The sequence below is a fragment of the Orbilia oligospora genome (assembly GCF_000225545.1).
Source record: "Orbilia oligospora ATCC 24927 unplaced genomic scaffold scaffold00188, whole genome shotgun sequence".
NCBI classification, from domain to species: Eukaryota; Fungi; Ascomycota; class Orbiliomycetes; order Orbiliales; family Orbiliaceae; genus Orbilia; species Orbilia oligospora.
In genome coordinates, this window is record NW_011645745.1 from 770,683 (window position 1) to 787,498 (window position 16,816).

Genomic DNA, 16,816 nt, shown 5'->3' on the forward strand with positions numbered 1-16,816 from the left:
TGTCTTGACGATGAAGAGGGCTGATTGTTGACAGGTGATCCGTTCAAAGATAGGTTGGTAGACGGCCGAGTCGATGTTGATATTGATATGTGCTGATACCGTTTGAGGGGTATGTAGGTATGTACCTATCTTGCAGTCGACAGAGATCGTAGATGCTGTACACTAGCTAGGGTCTAAAGAACTCGGCCTGCGATAAACGGGATTAAGGGACTCCCGTCGTGACATGATCAAGATGAGGAAGAGGATTTATAAGATTATTCGGAGTGGCCTGGAAAGTACTAGTTTCGATCTATCGGGGGCGCGGTGGGCAGGCAAGCGACGACGACGACGAGGCTGTCTTACGCGTACAAGGCTGGCGGTTTGTGCTGGCGGCAGGTTGCTTGTCGAAGAGACGTTCGCAGGGGCAATTCCAGCTTGCGAATGCTGGTCTGGGCGGTTTGCGCAATTGCGCCAACGCGGAAAATGCAACAAACTGACAGCGGAGACATGCATGATTGAATTCTGTGCCTCTTAATTTGGTGATAACATATGCTGCTAAATTTGTAAACTTATTCTTTACGAAGAAAGGAGTCATGGGACAAGTATACTAGAGATAAAGCTTTCGATGTACCATTTGTTGGCTTCGAATAATCTTCTCACGAATTTAGATCGTTAGGATGTGTCTGATTTAAATCGATTTTACTAGGCGGCCTAGCGGATCTGATTTTCCCGGTAGAATCTAAATTTTAATGTAGAAAATAACTTGTTAAAATTAATACGTTATTTATAAAACTTACTATTGATCGAGACATAGGCTATGTTATAAACTACTAGACCCTAAATCTAATGCACGTAGAGACCGTGGTCATATAACTTCTGAGCCAGTCTAGATAAATATAAAGGTCAAGCCTAGAACTAGAGTGGAAGATCCCGCTTAGTTGGGCCCGAGTTTTGTGTCACTGGAAACTTCAGCTAAATGGCATTCATTGTCATGTTAATTGCAGGTAGGCTATAGGTAGCGTTAGAACATAATTGTTGATATTGTATAATTGTACAAGGTCTTAATTACAAGCCAGTCTCGTGATTACCACATGTAAGCGACAGGGCTAGGGAGCGAATTAGACGTTTTAGAGCCAATGAACAGTTTTTCGTAGGATAATGATAAGTTTGAGATATATTTCGAGCTTGCGAGTCCGCAGACCTCTCGACGGCATTGGACACCGAAAACATTAAGCCTCATATGCAAGGTTTGTGGACATCTATATTGGCCAACGCGAAGTTGTCCTCGCGTTCGAACGTTCGAGGCTGAACGATCAAAGATTCGATCGGTGGTGTCGATTATTTATTCCATCGATATCACGATACCAGCTGTTACACATCCCACCCCCGAGTCCACAGCGTCTAGGTATCTACCTATATTACTTATCTTGTTCTGAATGTTACTATAAAAATATTGGTCTTGTCAACGAATTCTTTAAAGATCGATCGCGCACGGTCGGCTTTTTGAGAACCCTTCGTTTATATCGATATCGATACTGCAGAGCTAAAATATGGAGGCAATAGGCCTTGCGGCGTCGATAGTCGGTTTAATCGCCGCTAGCGCTAAGTTCATCCCATGGCTCGTAGACATCTCAAACAAAATCGCAGATGTCCCGGACTCTGTCAGAACTATGATGCTTGAACTTAATGAGACGAGCATCGTTCTCAAGGGTGTCCAAGCCTATATCAACGAGGAAGAACAGGTGGCGGCTTATCGAAAGTCCTTAATCTCAATTGAAAATATCTCAATTACATTAACTGGATTTGTGGTTACATATTCAGACCTTGAGAAGCACCTCGATTTTGTAAAGACTGGTGATGAAATTTCTTCTTTCGACAGGAGTAAATGGGTATTGAGAGAGAAGGACATTCTAGACGTTGTCAGAAGGCTGCAAAATCATAAAGCCTCTCTTTCGCTAATGCTTAATATCATTAATGCGTGAGTCCCCTCTTCCAGGGTCAATTAATCAGTCTGACTTTCGGTGGATCCCGTGTGGATTATATACCTATGTAGTTCTTCTCAAAGGAAAGCAGCACAATTAACGGAAAATCTTTGCCGATCGGTTAAAGGAGCCTTACAACAAAATCAAGGCCTGCTAGCTCAACTCGAGCATCGCAAGTACATCCACGAGGCCAGCATTTTTGGGGGGCTAGCTCTTCCTGCCCCAGATATCGCTACAATCCGTGGTTCAGATAACAAGGATGGGGACTCGACCAGTTCGACCACAAAGTCTACTACGCGCAGCCTTTCTGCGAAGTTTTCATTACCGTCCCTACCGTTGAGCATAAGAGCTACTAGACAACCTCAAAGTTCTTCATTAGCTTTCGAGAAGGATTTAACTACATCTTGGGTGTATAGGAGATCTGGATTTAATCTATCAAAATCTTCAATTTGGAGTAGAGAAGGTTCTGAACGCGGCGTTGCGTTATCCACCCTATCTCAACTAACATGGACTAGGGTATCCAATATCTCGGTATTTAGCCTACCGATATTCCAAACTGACATCTATAACGGATATCATTATGACTATCCCAATCACGGATATGTGTTATCCGAACAGCCTAGGGTAACTGCTACCGAATCCGGTAGCGTTACGATTGCAATGCAATGGTGGCGTAGGAAGATAGAACTCACTCGGCGGCAGAAGCCTATTGTCCATCAAATACCTAATCTTCCAAATGGCAGACTTATAGGGCGCGATGATATTTTGGCCAGGCTTGAAACATACCTCAGCCTTAAAACGGTTGTTCAACGCGGTTCTTTAACAGTTTTCAAGGAAACCGAGTATGAGGTTTTTCCAATCATAAATTCCGAAGGGGAGATTGATTGCAAGGAAAACACTCGTGTATTCGTCCTTTGGGGTGGAATTGGTACCGGAAAGACGAGATTAGCACTTGAATATGCCCACAAAGTAGGCGGCGGTTTACCGACACTTCAATCAGCTTCAGAGAATAGAATATCTAGCCCTTCATCCAGTATACACGCCAATAAAATAGATCCACCATATAGCTACATTGTTTGGATCGACGCAAAAACGAAGGAGAGTGCAAAAAGTGCCTTTTTAGATTTTGCTAAAAGTCTGAACCTCGAACTTGATTTTCAAACCTCAGGGGCCCAGTTAATTGTCGATTATCTTAGTTCGTGTGGTATGTCGAATTCAACTTAAATAAGACTGCTCCGATACTAGGAATAGTTTGCTCACATTATGGAGATAGGTTTACCGTGGCTTCTGATATTCGACGATGTCGTTGATGTTGAAGCCATAGAAGGCTGCTGGCCCCGCAGTTCGAAGGGCTCTATTATTATCACGACCAGAGATCCTGAACTTTGTTTGCACCTCTCCTGGAAAGCTTCTTCTGATGGGGCTATGCAAGGACAAATAAATATGAAAAGACTGCCCTGTTTCCCAGAATCATGGTTTTATTAGGAGGTATCTGATTTGGTCGGAGATTCTGCAATTCAGTTATTTAAGAGTCTCAGCTTTAGTAGTTTTGATCTCACCACCAGAACACAAGAGGCGAGATTGATTGCGGCGATAGGAAGCTCTCCTTCTTTAATATATGCTGCTGCAGAAGCTGTTAATTTGGGTCTCATTAGTATCGTGGATATCTGTGGGCAGGGCTACGTGGATTTTGAAATCTTGGCAGCTGCAGAGAATCACTTCCAAACGACAAAACGTGAGAGTACAGATTCCATCACCCCAAAATTGCGATATAGGGAGATAATATCTCAATGGGATGATGAGATCAGCCGTATGACCGCCCAACTTACCGATACCTCTATACTCCATTTAGCTGTGTGCTTCACCTCAAATCCTTTAGAAGATGAAATCAGCTATCAGATAGCGGCACGCTTACAACCAAAAGAAGTAGATGAACTGGTTACAGAAACTAGTATTTTCGGCGGAACCCAGTTAAAGGAAACGTCAAATCGTGCAACTGAAATGGCCAGTTTTGCTGGGATAAATTGACCTATTCCTTACGGGGAGCGCGTCGGTTATTAGGAGGCTTCCCAAGATCTTATTCTAATTTTTATCAGTTTGGTGGTACCTTCCGGCGATACTTGGCTGAAAAGATCACCTGCATTGAAGAAAAAGGCTCCCCCAATCTGTCATCTACATTTATGTCAGACATCGTATCTCTGCGCCAATTCAGAAAGACTAATGGCCCGGGCCCTACATCTTCAACGAGCCTTGTCAAGAAGCAAGTATCGAGATCTATGTATTTTCCGGAAGCGTACCGCTTACTCGTCAATTATTTTAATGTTCCATACCGGCTGGTATTTATTTGGACCTCCCTTACAAGGTTACGGCAGGACATTGGGTAAGTGCATAAATTGCTGGTCAGCCTATTTTTTTGGCACAAGTTAGTATTAGTATTGTATCACTGTGGGGTTCATGAGCTTAACTGAAGGTTTATTATATTGATAAAATTCTTTATTTTAGGGCCATTATTGTTCGTGGAGGAAGTAATGAGTCTGCATTAGACCAGGTTGCAGGATACTTGAATTGGCCTACAGGTATTAGACCAGTACTGCGTCGAATTAGAGAGGGATCCTACATATTCGGAGAAGGCGCCAGCGTTGCGTTTGAATTGGCGGCTTTTCGTACAATTTATGGAGCTAACGCCTCAAGAAACTGTGACTGGGATGCAGCGATAGTGCACTATAGCCAAACAGGTGAACTTTTGGCAACCTGTTGGTATGAACTGAGCAGTAGCGGAATTTTAGGTGACGCCGATAGTCTCAAATCCTTATTCGCAGGCCATTCTGTAGCCAACGGTAAAAGGGTGGTTATGTGGCCAATGAAGAGGTTGATTGTTTTCAGTACAAAAATTGCACGATGCCTTCACGGCCTAGGACAACAGAAAGCCGCAGTGTATGGGCTTGAGAGGGAGAGTGCTTCGGCAGGCACATGGTTTGATGAGTGGAAACTAGTGTTTATGCCGAGTGTTCCTCAAGAACAGTTGGACGTTACGAGCTGGGACTGTTATAACTCATATCGATGGTGAGTTTAACGTCTCGAGGAATAGTTGTCGAATCCGGGCTTACAATTATTCCCCTCTAAAATTCAGCGGCTATGCCCATATTACCCTAGGGATGATTGAAATTGGGCAAAAGGAGCTTGAGGCTGCTGAAAAGTCTATTGGATCAGCAGTATTATTTTTCGCGCAGTGTCGCGAAATCGACTATATGCTGCACTATGCTACTACCGCCAACGCTCTGCTCGGATGGGTACGGGGAGACCTCCGTAAACACGATGATGCAATGTAAGTAGTTAAACCTCTTATCAGTATACTGAGGTGATGCCAGCGCAAACTAAAAGACTACGACTGTATCTTCGCTCGTTATAGTCACAACCTAGAGACAGCTCATACGAACTATTCTTCTTCTCCTTGGGATTCTACATCATTCTACCGCGATGGCTACAGTGAAGTTAAGAAAAGGCTTTGTCGCCTTGAGTATATGCTCTCTCTATCTTATGATCACCTAGAAAATAAGCAGAAAAGGGTTTATTGGCGAGAGCGTGCGGAATTTTCGAGACAGAGTCTAGCTCCTCAAGGATCTGAATCGATGACTGAAAAAGAAAGTTATGAGAGTTTAACTGATTTTGGAGTTTCAGACTTGTTTTCTATTGAGGAGGTTATGATGGATTGGATGATAATTTAGTGTTAGTTTAATATATGTATCCGCGCTTGGAGTGGAGGCTTCTAAATTTAACGTGTGCGATGCACTTGTAATGTAGGAATGTTTTGACCACAGCTTTAACATAAGGTATGGCGGGCCAAAACGAAAAAAAATAGTCTATATACTCAAGTCGATTGTAGGTATATACTCAAATCGATTGTATACACTCAAATCGGCACCAGCCACAGCTATATACACTCAAGTTTATACTAGCCACGCAGTCTTCGACCTTAATGTATCTACAATACCCATACTAAAGCTAACTTAGAAAATTTTTAAAACATCTATCTTCCGACTCGCCTAGCTGCCTGCCTACCTAGGTACCTACCTACCTGCCTACCTGCCTACCTACCTGCCTGCCTGCCTGCCTGTCTACTAGCCTATCTACTAACCTGTCTACTGGCCTGTTTACTGGCCTGCCTAGTAGCTTAGCTAGCTATTCCAGCAGCTATTCCAGGAGCTGTTCCGGTAGCTGTTCCGGTAGCTGTTCCGGTAGCTATTCCAGTAGCTGTCCCAGTAGCTGTCCCAGTACCTGCCAGTTACTTAGTGAACTGCCTGCTAGTGAACTGCCTGCTAGTGAACTTCCTGCAAGTGAACCCCGCCTGCCCAGCATGCGTGGTAAAAATATATAAGTCTTGAAATTCTCTAAGTTGGATTTACTATGGGTGTTAAGGCCGAGTATTGTGTGGCTGGTGTAAATTTGAGTGTATATAGCTGTGGCTGGTGCCGATTTGAGTGTATACAATCGATTTGAGTATCTAACCTATTTTTTTCGTTTTGGCACGCTATATAAGGAATCTTCCTATGTGTCTTTTCTTAATAACTCTATATATACACCAGCCCTTAATCATGAATTCAGGATAATCGGCACATTGCAATCGGCTGATTATACCGAACTTCGGCACGAAAAGCTTACAGACTACAGACATAGCTACTACTTGTTTGAAGCTGCCGCATATGCGAATAGTGCAACGTCACTTGTTATTAGTATTAATTATCCAATCAGAGGTCGAGAAAGTATCGGGTCTTACCATCGTAGAATTTGCCGGATGTATTGCTGAGGGGATCGGCAGGTTCCGCCAGCCGACCCGCCAGCCGACCCGTCAAACAAACAGGAAGACAGCATCCTTGTCGACACATATCTGGTCTCTGAACCTCGGATTAAAATTTTAATAACTGGAATCTAAGGTATTTAAAGATCAGCGAAATATGGGGTTCAAAACGGCCCCCAAGACGATTTAAACGTCAAACGGCTAGCCTGGCGGAAATTGTGCCAAAATTTTATTAGTATTGACGACGTTGTAATTGGCTTCGTCCAACTCAGTCCGAATGTTTGGGTAGATACATACGTCATTTCCATGACGACATTGCAACATACAGAAATGTCTAGACGTCAATTGAGATGATATAGAACGTATATAATTCGTCAATTGGACGTAACTATGAGCTATTACAAACTCCTTTGTCATTATTGGTCGCAGCCGTGTATACGTACAGATGCATATACTCTGTCGAAACTCAGTCGGTGATAGATTTCTTTCTTGAGCTCCTTCCAAATATTGCGCTTGAGTGACGTGCTAATTCAAAGCAAATAGGTACGAACAACTTGTTATCACAGGAAAATGATATATATAATACATTAATCCGGGGTACGGGACATGTCAGATGGCTGAGTTATACGTACCATATTTTACACAACTTACTTAATCAACCTTTATTTAAATAGGTTCCCGGTATTATATTTGAAAATGCAGACTTCCGTACTCCTTAGAACAGCCCCGAGATATAGTGGCAGATTAATTCAACGGCCATTCGTTCTAAACCAAGCAAAATTCAACGGAACGGCTTTTGCAAATCGGCCCATGATGTCAGCCTTAACAGACGCCATTAAACGCGACCATTCAGAATTGAATGAGTACTATGAAAAGATCGTTGGAACGGATGACTTAGACACCCAGACCCGGTAAGCCTTCAATACTTTTTTCTATTATCAGTCCGGAAGCTAATTTGGTCCCAATCCTACAGATATCAAAACTTGTTTACCTGGGAGTTAGCTAGGCATAGCATCGGAGAAGAACTGGTTGTCTATCCAGCATTTGAAAAGCACTTGGGAGCCAAGGGCAAGGAAATGGCTGATAAAGATCGAGAAGACCATCAAAAGGTGAGATAAAGCTGATTCAGAGGGTTTTCCAAATAAATATACAAATGATATATCTAATACACCTCGTCTATAGGTCAAAAACATGCTCTACAAGTTCCAATCGATGAAGGCTCAAGATCCCGAGTTCTTGAAAACTCTTCAGGATTTGTTCAAGGATCTTAATGAACATATCAAAGACGAAGAAAATAACGACCTTCCAGCCCTAGAGCGACAGTTAGACTCCGATTCGTCAGACGGCTATGCTAGGAGCTTCGAAAGGACCAAGCTTTTTGTTCCAACGAGGTCACATCCCAGTGCTCCGGATAAACCTCCATTTGAGACTGTGGCTGGGCTCATGGCTGCACCGCTCGATAAGCTTATGGATGTCTTCCGTAAGTTTCCATAATTGGGACTAGATACGTATATGCTGGCATAATGGGACAGATGGATGAAAGACGTTTCCTTACTAAATTTGTTTTTTTTTGGCATAATCCCTGTTTTACCTTACTATAGGGTTTTTGAGAGCCAAAACTAGTTTCCTTCGTTTTATCGAATAAAACTGGAGTGGTTTATGTGTAAAATATTCTGCGGTGTTGATGAAAGCATTCTCATGGGATTAATCCGGATTACGGAATAAGCCAGCACTGAGCTCATAGAGAGGCAGCTATAACCAAAATTTCGAGCTTCAGTAAACCATCGACGCTGGATCCCATCGTTCCGAGATTGTATTAGCCGCTCGAAAAAATAAGTTTGTGAAGTCTTTTGCAATACGTCACATCGGGGATAAATGTTATGAATTATAAAACCAACCACTTGACTTATGGAGTCTCGGAAACATCCGTCAGTAGCACTTATACGTCTATTACACCCACCTTTTAGAGAGTTTTATAACAAGCCGTAAAGCATATTCCCCTCATTTCCAGTTCCTTCTAGCTATCCGTGATCCGGATATCCACTCATTCCCCTGGCTTGTGAACCCACAATTACGCATTTGTAGACGTAATAAAACGCAATAGTCCCCTCAAAAGCATATACTCTCAGAAAAAAACGATCCCGCGGCCGGCCTGTGCGCTTCAAAGTAGAAACTTATAAGAGAACACACATTGCGCAGCTTCTTTCCTACCTCTAGAAATTAGCGAAACTGTCTATCTAACGGGACGACCACCATATTACTTTGTAAAACAGAGAATACGCAAAAATGTCGAACACTGGAACGGGAAGCCCTCTCAAACATCCTTTGAAAGCGGCCTCAGAAATAGCCGGAAGCCTTGGAGTAGATCCTAGAGCTGCGCAAAGAGCTAGCCTATTCCAAGGTGCTAACGACGGACCGGCGATTACTGCTGCCAAAATCTCCGGTGTTATCGCGGCGCACCAGCGAAAGGATGATGGACCATACTTTACGAACAACGAAGGCGCCCCTTGGCCTGACCCAGCACGTATGTATCTTCATTTTATACAATGGGTACTATTAAGCTGGCACTGACGGCCTCTTTTAAATTGTAGACTCTCTAAACGTCGGTGGCATTCCCGTCATAAGCGATACGTTTCTTATGCAAAAGCAACAAACTTTCAACCGGAGTAAAACATTGGAGCGTAAGTAGCGGAATTCGTTCGAAAATTATTTATCGCATAGCGCTTATTCCTTGCGATAGGAATGGTCCATCCTTGCGGTAGCGGTGCGTTCGGATACTTCGAGTGCACAAAACCAGTTTCAAATTTAACTAAGGTACATCGCATTGGAATTATGAGAATGTCGAAAATTGAAACTGAAAGCTAACTGATGTCAAAGGCTGACTTCCTTCAAAAAACTGGCCAAAAAACTCCTGTGTTCGTCCGGTTTTCGACTGTCACATTTGGAAAAGAGTTTCCGGATGAGGGTCGTAATCCTCGTGGGTTTGCCATCAAATTTTACACCGGCGAAGGAAATTATGATATTGTTGGGCTCAATTGGGTATTTTATATGCATATGGAGCCAAAGCTGGAAGTTTAGTGAGCAGATCTAACTAATTAATTTGTTTAGCCGATTTTCTTTTGCCGAGATCCCATCCAAGGACCGGACGTTATTCGTTCCCAACAACGAAACCCAGCCAATTTCCTCTTGGATTTCAATAGCCTTTTCGATTTTCTGGCCAATGTTCCAGAAAGGTCTGCCTAATTGGGTCAATTCAACTCTTTGCCCCTGAGGGATAGAGGACTGATCCCGCTCTTATAGTAATCATGCCGGGATGATGTTTTTCAGTGATCATGGTACCCCGGTTGGATGGCGCTTCAATCACGGCTACGGTTGTCACACTTTCAAATGGTTTGTATCTTCAACGTCTTTTTTTCTACATTGCATATCTAACTATTTTCAGGGTTAATGCGGAGGGAAAGTTCGTTTACATCAAGTATCATTTCCAGGCGGATCACGGACAGAAACAATTCACGTGGCCTGAAGCCGTCAAGATGTCAGGTATGTGTTGAACATCCCGACTAGTTATCTCAAGTATTCCGCGACGTCTATGCTAAAGGTATTTTCAGGGGAGGATCCTGATTTTTCAAAGCGCGATCTGTGGGAGGCGATTGAAAGTGGTACTCCTGTGACCTGGACTGCTTGCTACCAGGTAATGACGCCAGAAGAAGCTGATCCGGCGCTTCTTGGATTTGATCCATTCGATGTTACCAAAGTTTGGCCTCGAAAGCAATTTCCAGTAAGAACGGCTTGATCCTTAGCTGCAGAACTAGAAGCAAAATTTTAATCATGAATACAGCTCCATGAATTTGGAAAGCTTGTTCTAAACAAGAATCCTGAAAATTACCATCGAGATGTTGAACAAGCGGCATTCTCGCCGGGTAGTTTCGTCCCAGGTATTGAAGCGAGCCCTGATATGCTGTTGCAATTCAGGACTTTCTTCTATCGTGATGCGCAATATCACAGACTTGGGGTCAATCTTCACCAAGTTCCCGGTATGTATCCATCGCCTCCAAGATCCGGTTACGTATTGTAAGCTAACGATGTATTAGTCAACTGCCCCTTTATGGCCTCCTCATACTCCTCGATCAATTTTGACGGGCCATTGAGATCTGATGCCAATACTGGTGGAAATCCGCATTACGTTCCCAATAGCTTTGTCAACAAGTTCTCTCCGGACAAAGCTGAGTGTCCAGTCGCAGTTGCTGACAACATCCTTTCTCGTCAATCCCATCACTTCCATGAAGGTAGCCCAAGTGAGTATGACCAAGCCAGAGAGCTATATCTTCGTGTCATGAGTAGCGAACAGAGAGCTAGGCTACATTCGAATACTGCCGTTTGCCTCAAGTGGTCTCGACCTGAGGTGCAGAAGGCGTATTTGGCTCAATGTTGGGCGATCAGTCCTGACTATGCCAAAGGCATTTATAATGAATTGCCAGAGAAGAAGATTCAATTGGAAGATGTCGAAGCTTTAGGGGCGGAAGCGGCGAAGCAAGGAAAGTGTAAGGCGTTTACTCCAACCTCCAAAAATCATAGATTGGTCGGAAAGGCTGTTCCAGTTCTTGTCTCTTCGAAGTAAACAAACTCTTAGGTATTATGCTGTGCATACATGTTGCATTGGTTGCTGTTTTACTGTCATGGTTATTAGTTGTTTTGGGTAGCCATGGTCTTGTTCCCAGCAGCCAATTAATGTATCACTTATTGCATTATAATAAGGGAATTCCAGACGTTTAAACTCGTCCCAAACTAGAATACTAGAATTGCGACGTTAAGCCATGAAATACAAGGCTATCATGAGTTGAACATGTTAACATAGGGTTAAGCCATATTAGTACATTTGACTTGTAACGACTTCTCCTAGTGTAAAGACGTCAGCTTCAAACGTTTCGACTCTCCCGCGCGTATCATAATTATTCTCGTGACAAAACCCAGACGTTATTCCAGTATACATACACCTAGTACCCCTGTCAAATATATAACCACCGATAATCGAGAGACAGTTTTGATACCAATATACTAGTGCCCTTCATTCGTGATTGCGTCTTCTGGAGCTTTTGCATTTCCAAAGCTGAGGTAATCAATTGAAGAGATTATATATCAACCAACGATGTAACGTTGTTGGTAAAACCAGGTTCCAGGAACATTAGAATAATTTACCACACTTTATCCGAATGCGATACACATGGGACATTTCGATTAGATCGAAAAGGTCAATGAGATTCTCGCTCGGTTAACATCGATCGCGATCGAGAATTTCGAGGGTAGGGCCATCCCGTGTTGCATTTGGTTTAGATCCTCGATCACTGAGACTCCACTTCGTAGCTCTGATATCACAGCTCTCCATTTACCGTGATCCGAGTTGCAAACAACGTTATCAATGGTCAATACTGATTGAATCGTGATATCATGGAATTCCAATCCAACACCCAACCATGACGCAACGCAGGATCAATTCAAACATTAAATGGTCATTACGGTGTCGACATGTCAAGCTCTCATAGGACGGTATGAGACTCTGAGGTAAGTTCTCGTGACCGATAAAGATTATAAAAGGGAGTGAATTCTACGGTTTTCTAAATTACAATATTCAATCATCACATACATCTCATACATCCACAAGCTACACATCAAAGATAAATCTTCTACTCAAATTTAATTAAAAACACTACCAAAATCTTAAATTCAAGATGTCTTCTGGATCCAAGTATAAGCCAACTGAAAACAACGGCTTGAAGGAAGACGGTACGCTTTTCTCTCATAAAAAAATCCCAAGCTTTAATAAAAGTATTGATATTAACATTGTTCCTAATTTTTAAAGGTACCGAAGATAAACGCGTCAATTCCGAACACGGCTTTGGTGGTCAAGATCGCGATCATGTTAGCGAAATGGGACGCAAAGGCGGTCAGACTCAACCAGATGAGATTTATAAACCTTCAGAGCATGGCGGTCTGAAGAGCGATGGGACCGAAGACAAGCGTACTCGCTCTGATCACGGATTTGGATCTCGTCCCACCGAAGAAGTCCAAGAAATCGGTCGTAAGGGTGGATTGGCACGTGGCAGTCAGCAGGGTGAGGATTATGAATAGGAGTTTATATAGAGGCTGATATCACCATACCGGGTGGAAAATTCCTCGGAGGAGTCACATATACTTTGGAATTATTGATTTTCTATCCATGTACCTAGCGCAGATGTCGACTCAGAGCTGGTGTTTAAGTTTTAGATAGGCAATTTATCAAAGGCTTGAATACAGAAAATACATGGGAGTCTTCAAGTATCTAAAACCTTAATCAAATTTGCCCGGTCTCGAAATACAAGGAAGGATGTCTTCGCGTATAGTGTTTACGAGTGGTTTTGAGATACGCGTTAATAGGCTAAATGCGATAGAAGATCAGCAGTCATAAAGCTGGAAAAGCACTAGTATGGAAATAGAGAAAATATGTAGGCACCTACGCTATATGGACTAGTTGATTTTTATACTTTGCCTAGTATGCTTAATCTTTATCCTTGAAATGCAGTTTTGTTCAAATTTCAAGGGTGCGCGTCGGCGGTTAACGGCTACTATAAATCGACGGGGGAATTTCTGACTCTCAATCAGAATGGTAAATTAATTTCATGTAGATAAAAGGCGGCGATCTGGCGAACTTCTTGTACAGAGATATCTTTTCGCCACGACCCACAGGAGCAGTCTCGTAACCAGACTGCCACAGGAGCTAAGAACGAAGCAAAAAAGGAATCCAACGAGAATAAGATAAAGATGCATCAGTCTATTCCACCCGAAATCCAAGACCTCATTCTGGAAGCCGCAGGTGGATCCCAATATCCCGTTCTTCGGCTTGTCTGCAAGCGTTGGAACATTAGCATAACAAGGATATTCCAAAAGAAATACAGAGCACTCCCCAACACCGATGACGCGGAAATCAAAAAATACTTCGGTAAATCGCACAAAGCGCCCGGCCCAGAGCTGACACCATTCTTGCTCCACGAAGCGATATGCGATTTCACTGGTTATGTCCGTACTAGCCAAGACTGGAGCGGTATAACTGAGAATATTTACCCAATCGATATAAACTTCGGCCCAGAAGACGACCCAGATGTCGTCGCAGAAACCCTCAGACTTTACGAATGTGGCAATGACCCTGTCATTATAGCAGACGCTAACAGGACCGACGCACTTCGCTACCCCGTCTACATTGGATGGGCCCTATCCGATCCGGAATCTGTCGCCCTGGCGGCCCTAGGTGGAGGTAGTGGACATTCTTTTCTCGCGACTAAAAATGCTACCCGAACCCCAGGTCCCGATTACGATACCACGAATCTTCTCAACCCCCGAAAAATCATGAAGATTCGCGATTTTGTAAGCTTGTACGTACAGTATACGAGGCACAGTCGGGGTTATCCTCCACTGGCAGCGAAAGGCGGAAAATTCGTTGTACATACTGGGATGTGGGCCCCATTCTACGCGGACGCTACTCCCGAAACGATGGAATCGGTCAAATACATCAAGATCAATATAGTTCATATGGGGAAGCCTTGATCAATTCTATTGAGGCCAGCTTTGTTTTTGTTTACCTCTACAGTACAGCTGTGTATATATCGCCTGCAATTGCTTCACATGCACTGCGGGCTTGACATTAATATTTGGAAATGATTTTAGATACACACGAATGATAAAATAGAATTTGATTCGGAATGGTGCCTCAAATTGACCATAACAGTCTGACCTCGGGATCTTTGCATGTCCTGTCTTCGAAGCCGAAACTGCCGACAATATGCGAAAAGTCGCCAACTCTGCTTGTGTTGGATTAACTGTGTTGTAGCGTTGTATTTTCCTAGTGCTTCTATTTCTGGCCTTCGAGGGGTGGGCTTTGCTGGTGGGTCTTCAAGGTGCGGCCTGATTGGAGAATGCGGTTGACAAAGCTGGAGGCGAAGACCAAAACCGCAGCGGCGAACCATGTCTAGACTTCTGTGATATGCACCCCAAATCTGCATAGTCTCGGAACCGAATCCTGCACAGCCATTATGCGGGAGCAAAGAAACAATTTTCCTATAAAGATGAGCTGGCGCTCTCAAGATCAGCTTTGAATCAAACACCTGCTAGAATATACGAAGACTTCAGGAAGTCGACTCCTGAATCTTTCCGGCCGGTTTTCAGCACGTCCACGTTCATAGATCTCACGGGTTAGGGTATTTTGTTGGTGTCATCAGCATGAGAGACACCCGAGATGTCCAAATCGAAATCGAAGGCTATGCAATTGACCACGGGAGCGCTGAATCACTCACTATCAACTTCACCCCGGCTCTTCGGACGGGATCCGATCTGAGCCTGCCAGAAACCCAGACACCCGAGGTCTTGTATGAAGACTATTACGATTACATATGCAGAGTTGTGCATCAACATCCAGATATTGATGCATTAAAGTGCTATCTAGAGCGTCACGATGATGCTGGAGATGAAAAACCAACGGCGGTGTATTTCGTCGACTTCGTATCTTCGAATGGAAGTCTTTGGCAGCCGATAATTCATGGTGTTTGCGCCAATGCGGAGGACGTCCGGACAATGCTGGATGAGCAGGACGACGTAGTCGAACTACGCCTAATTATTGTTTCCCACGACAAAGCAATTGATAGGAATATTCTCAAGACTCTTGGATATGAGCTTGATATTGACCCTAGATTGTTCATCGAACATATGGGAACATTGTTCCCGAAAACATCAACATATTTTGCAACGCCGTATCTTCCGTCGGAGGCAGCAAAGTCACCTATTGAGATTCATTTCGGAGGCGGGAAAAGCACTGCTGCACTCCTTGAGCCTGGGAAGGCTAAGGTCAGCATAAATACAGGTTAGGACCCCTATACATATAAGACAGGGGGGTACCACACCAATGACTCGTCAACTTACCGGTACTAGTGCTCGTGCTTATGGATTCACCGGCCGAAAATCTTGAGGCTGCGCTGCGAGATTTTGAACGGCCTACTATCAGAAAACCCCAGATGTCGTCTGTATCACTTGCGGTTCCGTCCCGAATGAATCTCACCTATAGATATCTGCGAAGATTATCTGAGTTCCGGGTTGAGGAAATCAATCTATCGTGTCAACATCCAATATACTTGGTCCTTCCACTTCTTCACCTCTGTGCACTAGAAACTTCTATGCTGTTGACGTGGGCAGAAGAGAAATTGTATGAGCGGCGCCTACCACATAATCTCGCGGAGCGAGACCCTTACAACGCATATATCACGAGCGAAGGGTTTCAGCAGGAGATATTTACTACAACAACTTCTCTCAAAACACACATGAGAAGCCCTTGGCTAAATACGAAATGTGAAACCGTTGTTCACGTTGAGGAAAATTTGGACAGCGCATTTCAAGACTTAGATTTCTTGAGAGATAAGGCTGCGTTGGTCCAGCAAGCGGTAACGGATGCACTGAATAGGGAAGCCGCCACCGAATCCATAAATGAGGCTAAGCAGTCAATCGCTCAGAGTGAAAGTGTGAACAAATTAACGAGACTCGCTTTTGTTTTCGTGCCTTTGACATTCGCAACGTCGTTGTTTGGCATGAACATTAGGGAATGGCAGGCCGATGACAAGATACCTCAATTGCGGTCTTTCATCATCGTGTCAGTGGTAATAGTGCTTGCAACCATGGTTATCGCTGCGATATCTAGTTTGATGTCAAAATCTGTTAAGAAGAGATGGGAGAGCTCTAAAACTTTAAGGTCGGCGTATAATTGCTCATTGCTCCTTGGATTATTCTATTCCATCTTTGCATTTTCGCATGACAAAATTACCAATCGGAGGATGTCAGTATCTTTATTTGACATGGGAGAACACCGACACGATTTGGGTGACTTCGAATGGCTTGTAGAGAGTGAATATTGGCTTGGGAAGTGGTGGTACAGGTTAGCTGGGGCGGTCTATCGGAGAGCTATTCTAAAGAACGAGGAAAGGGAGTGTAAACTAGCAGAAAAGATGGTGTAGATTTCTCTCCTGAGTTAGTTTCCTTGCGCACCCCC

The 16,816-nt window shown here is 43.6% G+C and overlaps 7 protein-coding genes across 7 annotated transcripts; all 7 read left to right on the top strand.

Moving 5' to 3' along the window:
* Positions 1–1,529: 1,529 nt before the first annotated feature.
* AOL_s00188g240 (uncharacterized protein) lies at positions 1,530–3,989 on the top strand (the record flags this gene model as incomplete). Its single annotated transcript, XM_011128488.1, has 3 exons — positions 1,530–1,957; positions 2,033–2,930; positions 3,447–3,989. The coding sequence occupies 3 exons, from the start codon at positions 1,530–1,532 to the stop codon at positions 3,987–3,989; spliced, it is 1,869 nt and encodes a 622-aa protein (XP_011126790.1).
* Positions 3,990–4,141: 152 nt separating this feature from the next.
* Positions 4,142–5,290, top strand: AOL_s00188g241 (uncharacterized protein; the record flags this gene model as incomplete). The annotated part of the gene is made up of 3 exons (XM_011128489.1): positions 4,142–4,341; positions 4,464–5,024; positions 5,092–5,290. 3 exons carry the CDS (start codon positions 4,142–4,144, stop codon positions 5,288–5,290), a joined length of 960 nt encoding a protein of 319 aa, XP_011126791.1.
* Positions 5,291–7,452: 2,162 nt separating this feature from the next.
* AOL_s00188g242 (uncharacterized protein) lies at positions 7,453–8,250 on the top strand (the record flags this gene model as incomplete). The annotated part of the gene is made up of 3 exons (XM_011128490.1): positions 7,453–7,667; positions 7,730–7,865; positions 7,939–8,250. The coding sequence occupies 3 exons, from the start codon at positions 7,453–7,455 to the stop codon at positions 8,248–8,250; spliced, it is 663 nt and encodes a 220-aa protein (XP_011126792.1).
* Positions 8,251–9,042: 792 nt separating this feature from the next.
* On the top strand, positions 9,043–11,374 carry AOL_s00188g243 (uncharacterized protein; the record flags this gene model as incomplete). Its single annotated transcript, XM_011128491.1, has 10 exons — positions 9,043–9,280; positions 9,348–9,437; positions 9,497–9,570; positions 9,634–9,795; positions 9,865–9,989; positions 10,057–10,146; positions 10,199–10,296; positions 10,365–10,534; positions 10,595–10,790; positions 10,848–11,374. The coding sequence occupies 10 exons, from the start codon at positions 9,043–9,045 to the stop codon at positions 11,372–11,374; spliced, it is 1,770 nt and encodes a 589-aa protein (XP_011126793.1).
* A 1,108-nt stretch (positions 11,375–12,482) lies between these two features.
* Positions 12,483–12,882, top strand: AOL_s00188g244 (uncharacterized protein; the record flags this gene model as incomplete). The annotated part of the gene is made up of 2 exons (XM_011128492.1): positions 12,483–12,537; positions 12,614–12,882. The coding sequence occupies 2 exons, from the start codon at positions 12,483–12,485 to the stop codon at positions 12,880–12,882; spliced, it is 324 nt and encodes a 107-aa protein (XP_011126794.1).
* Positions 12,883–13,551: 669 nt separating this feature from the next.
* On the top strand, positions 13,552–14,331 carry AOL_s00188g245 (uncharacterized protein; the record flags this gene model as incomplete). Its single annotated transcript, XM_011128493.1, has 1 exon — positions 13,552–14,331. The coding sequence occupies one exon, from the start codon at positions 13,552–13,554 to the stop codon at positions 14,329–14,331; it is 780 nt and encodes a 259-aa protein (XP_011126795.1).
* Positions 14,332–15,003: 672 nt separating this feature from the next.
* On the top strand, positions 15,004–16,781 carry AOL_s00188g246 (uncharacterized protein; the record flags this gene model as incomplete). Its single annotated transcript, XM_011128494.1, has 2 exons — positions 15,004–15,640; positions 15,709–16,781. 2 exons carry the CDS (start codon positions 15,004–15,006, stop codon positions 16,779–16,781), a joined length of 1,710 nt encoding a protein of 569 aa, XP_011126796.1.
* Between the last annotated feature and the right edge of the window lie 35 nt (positions 16,782–16,816).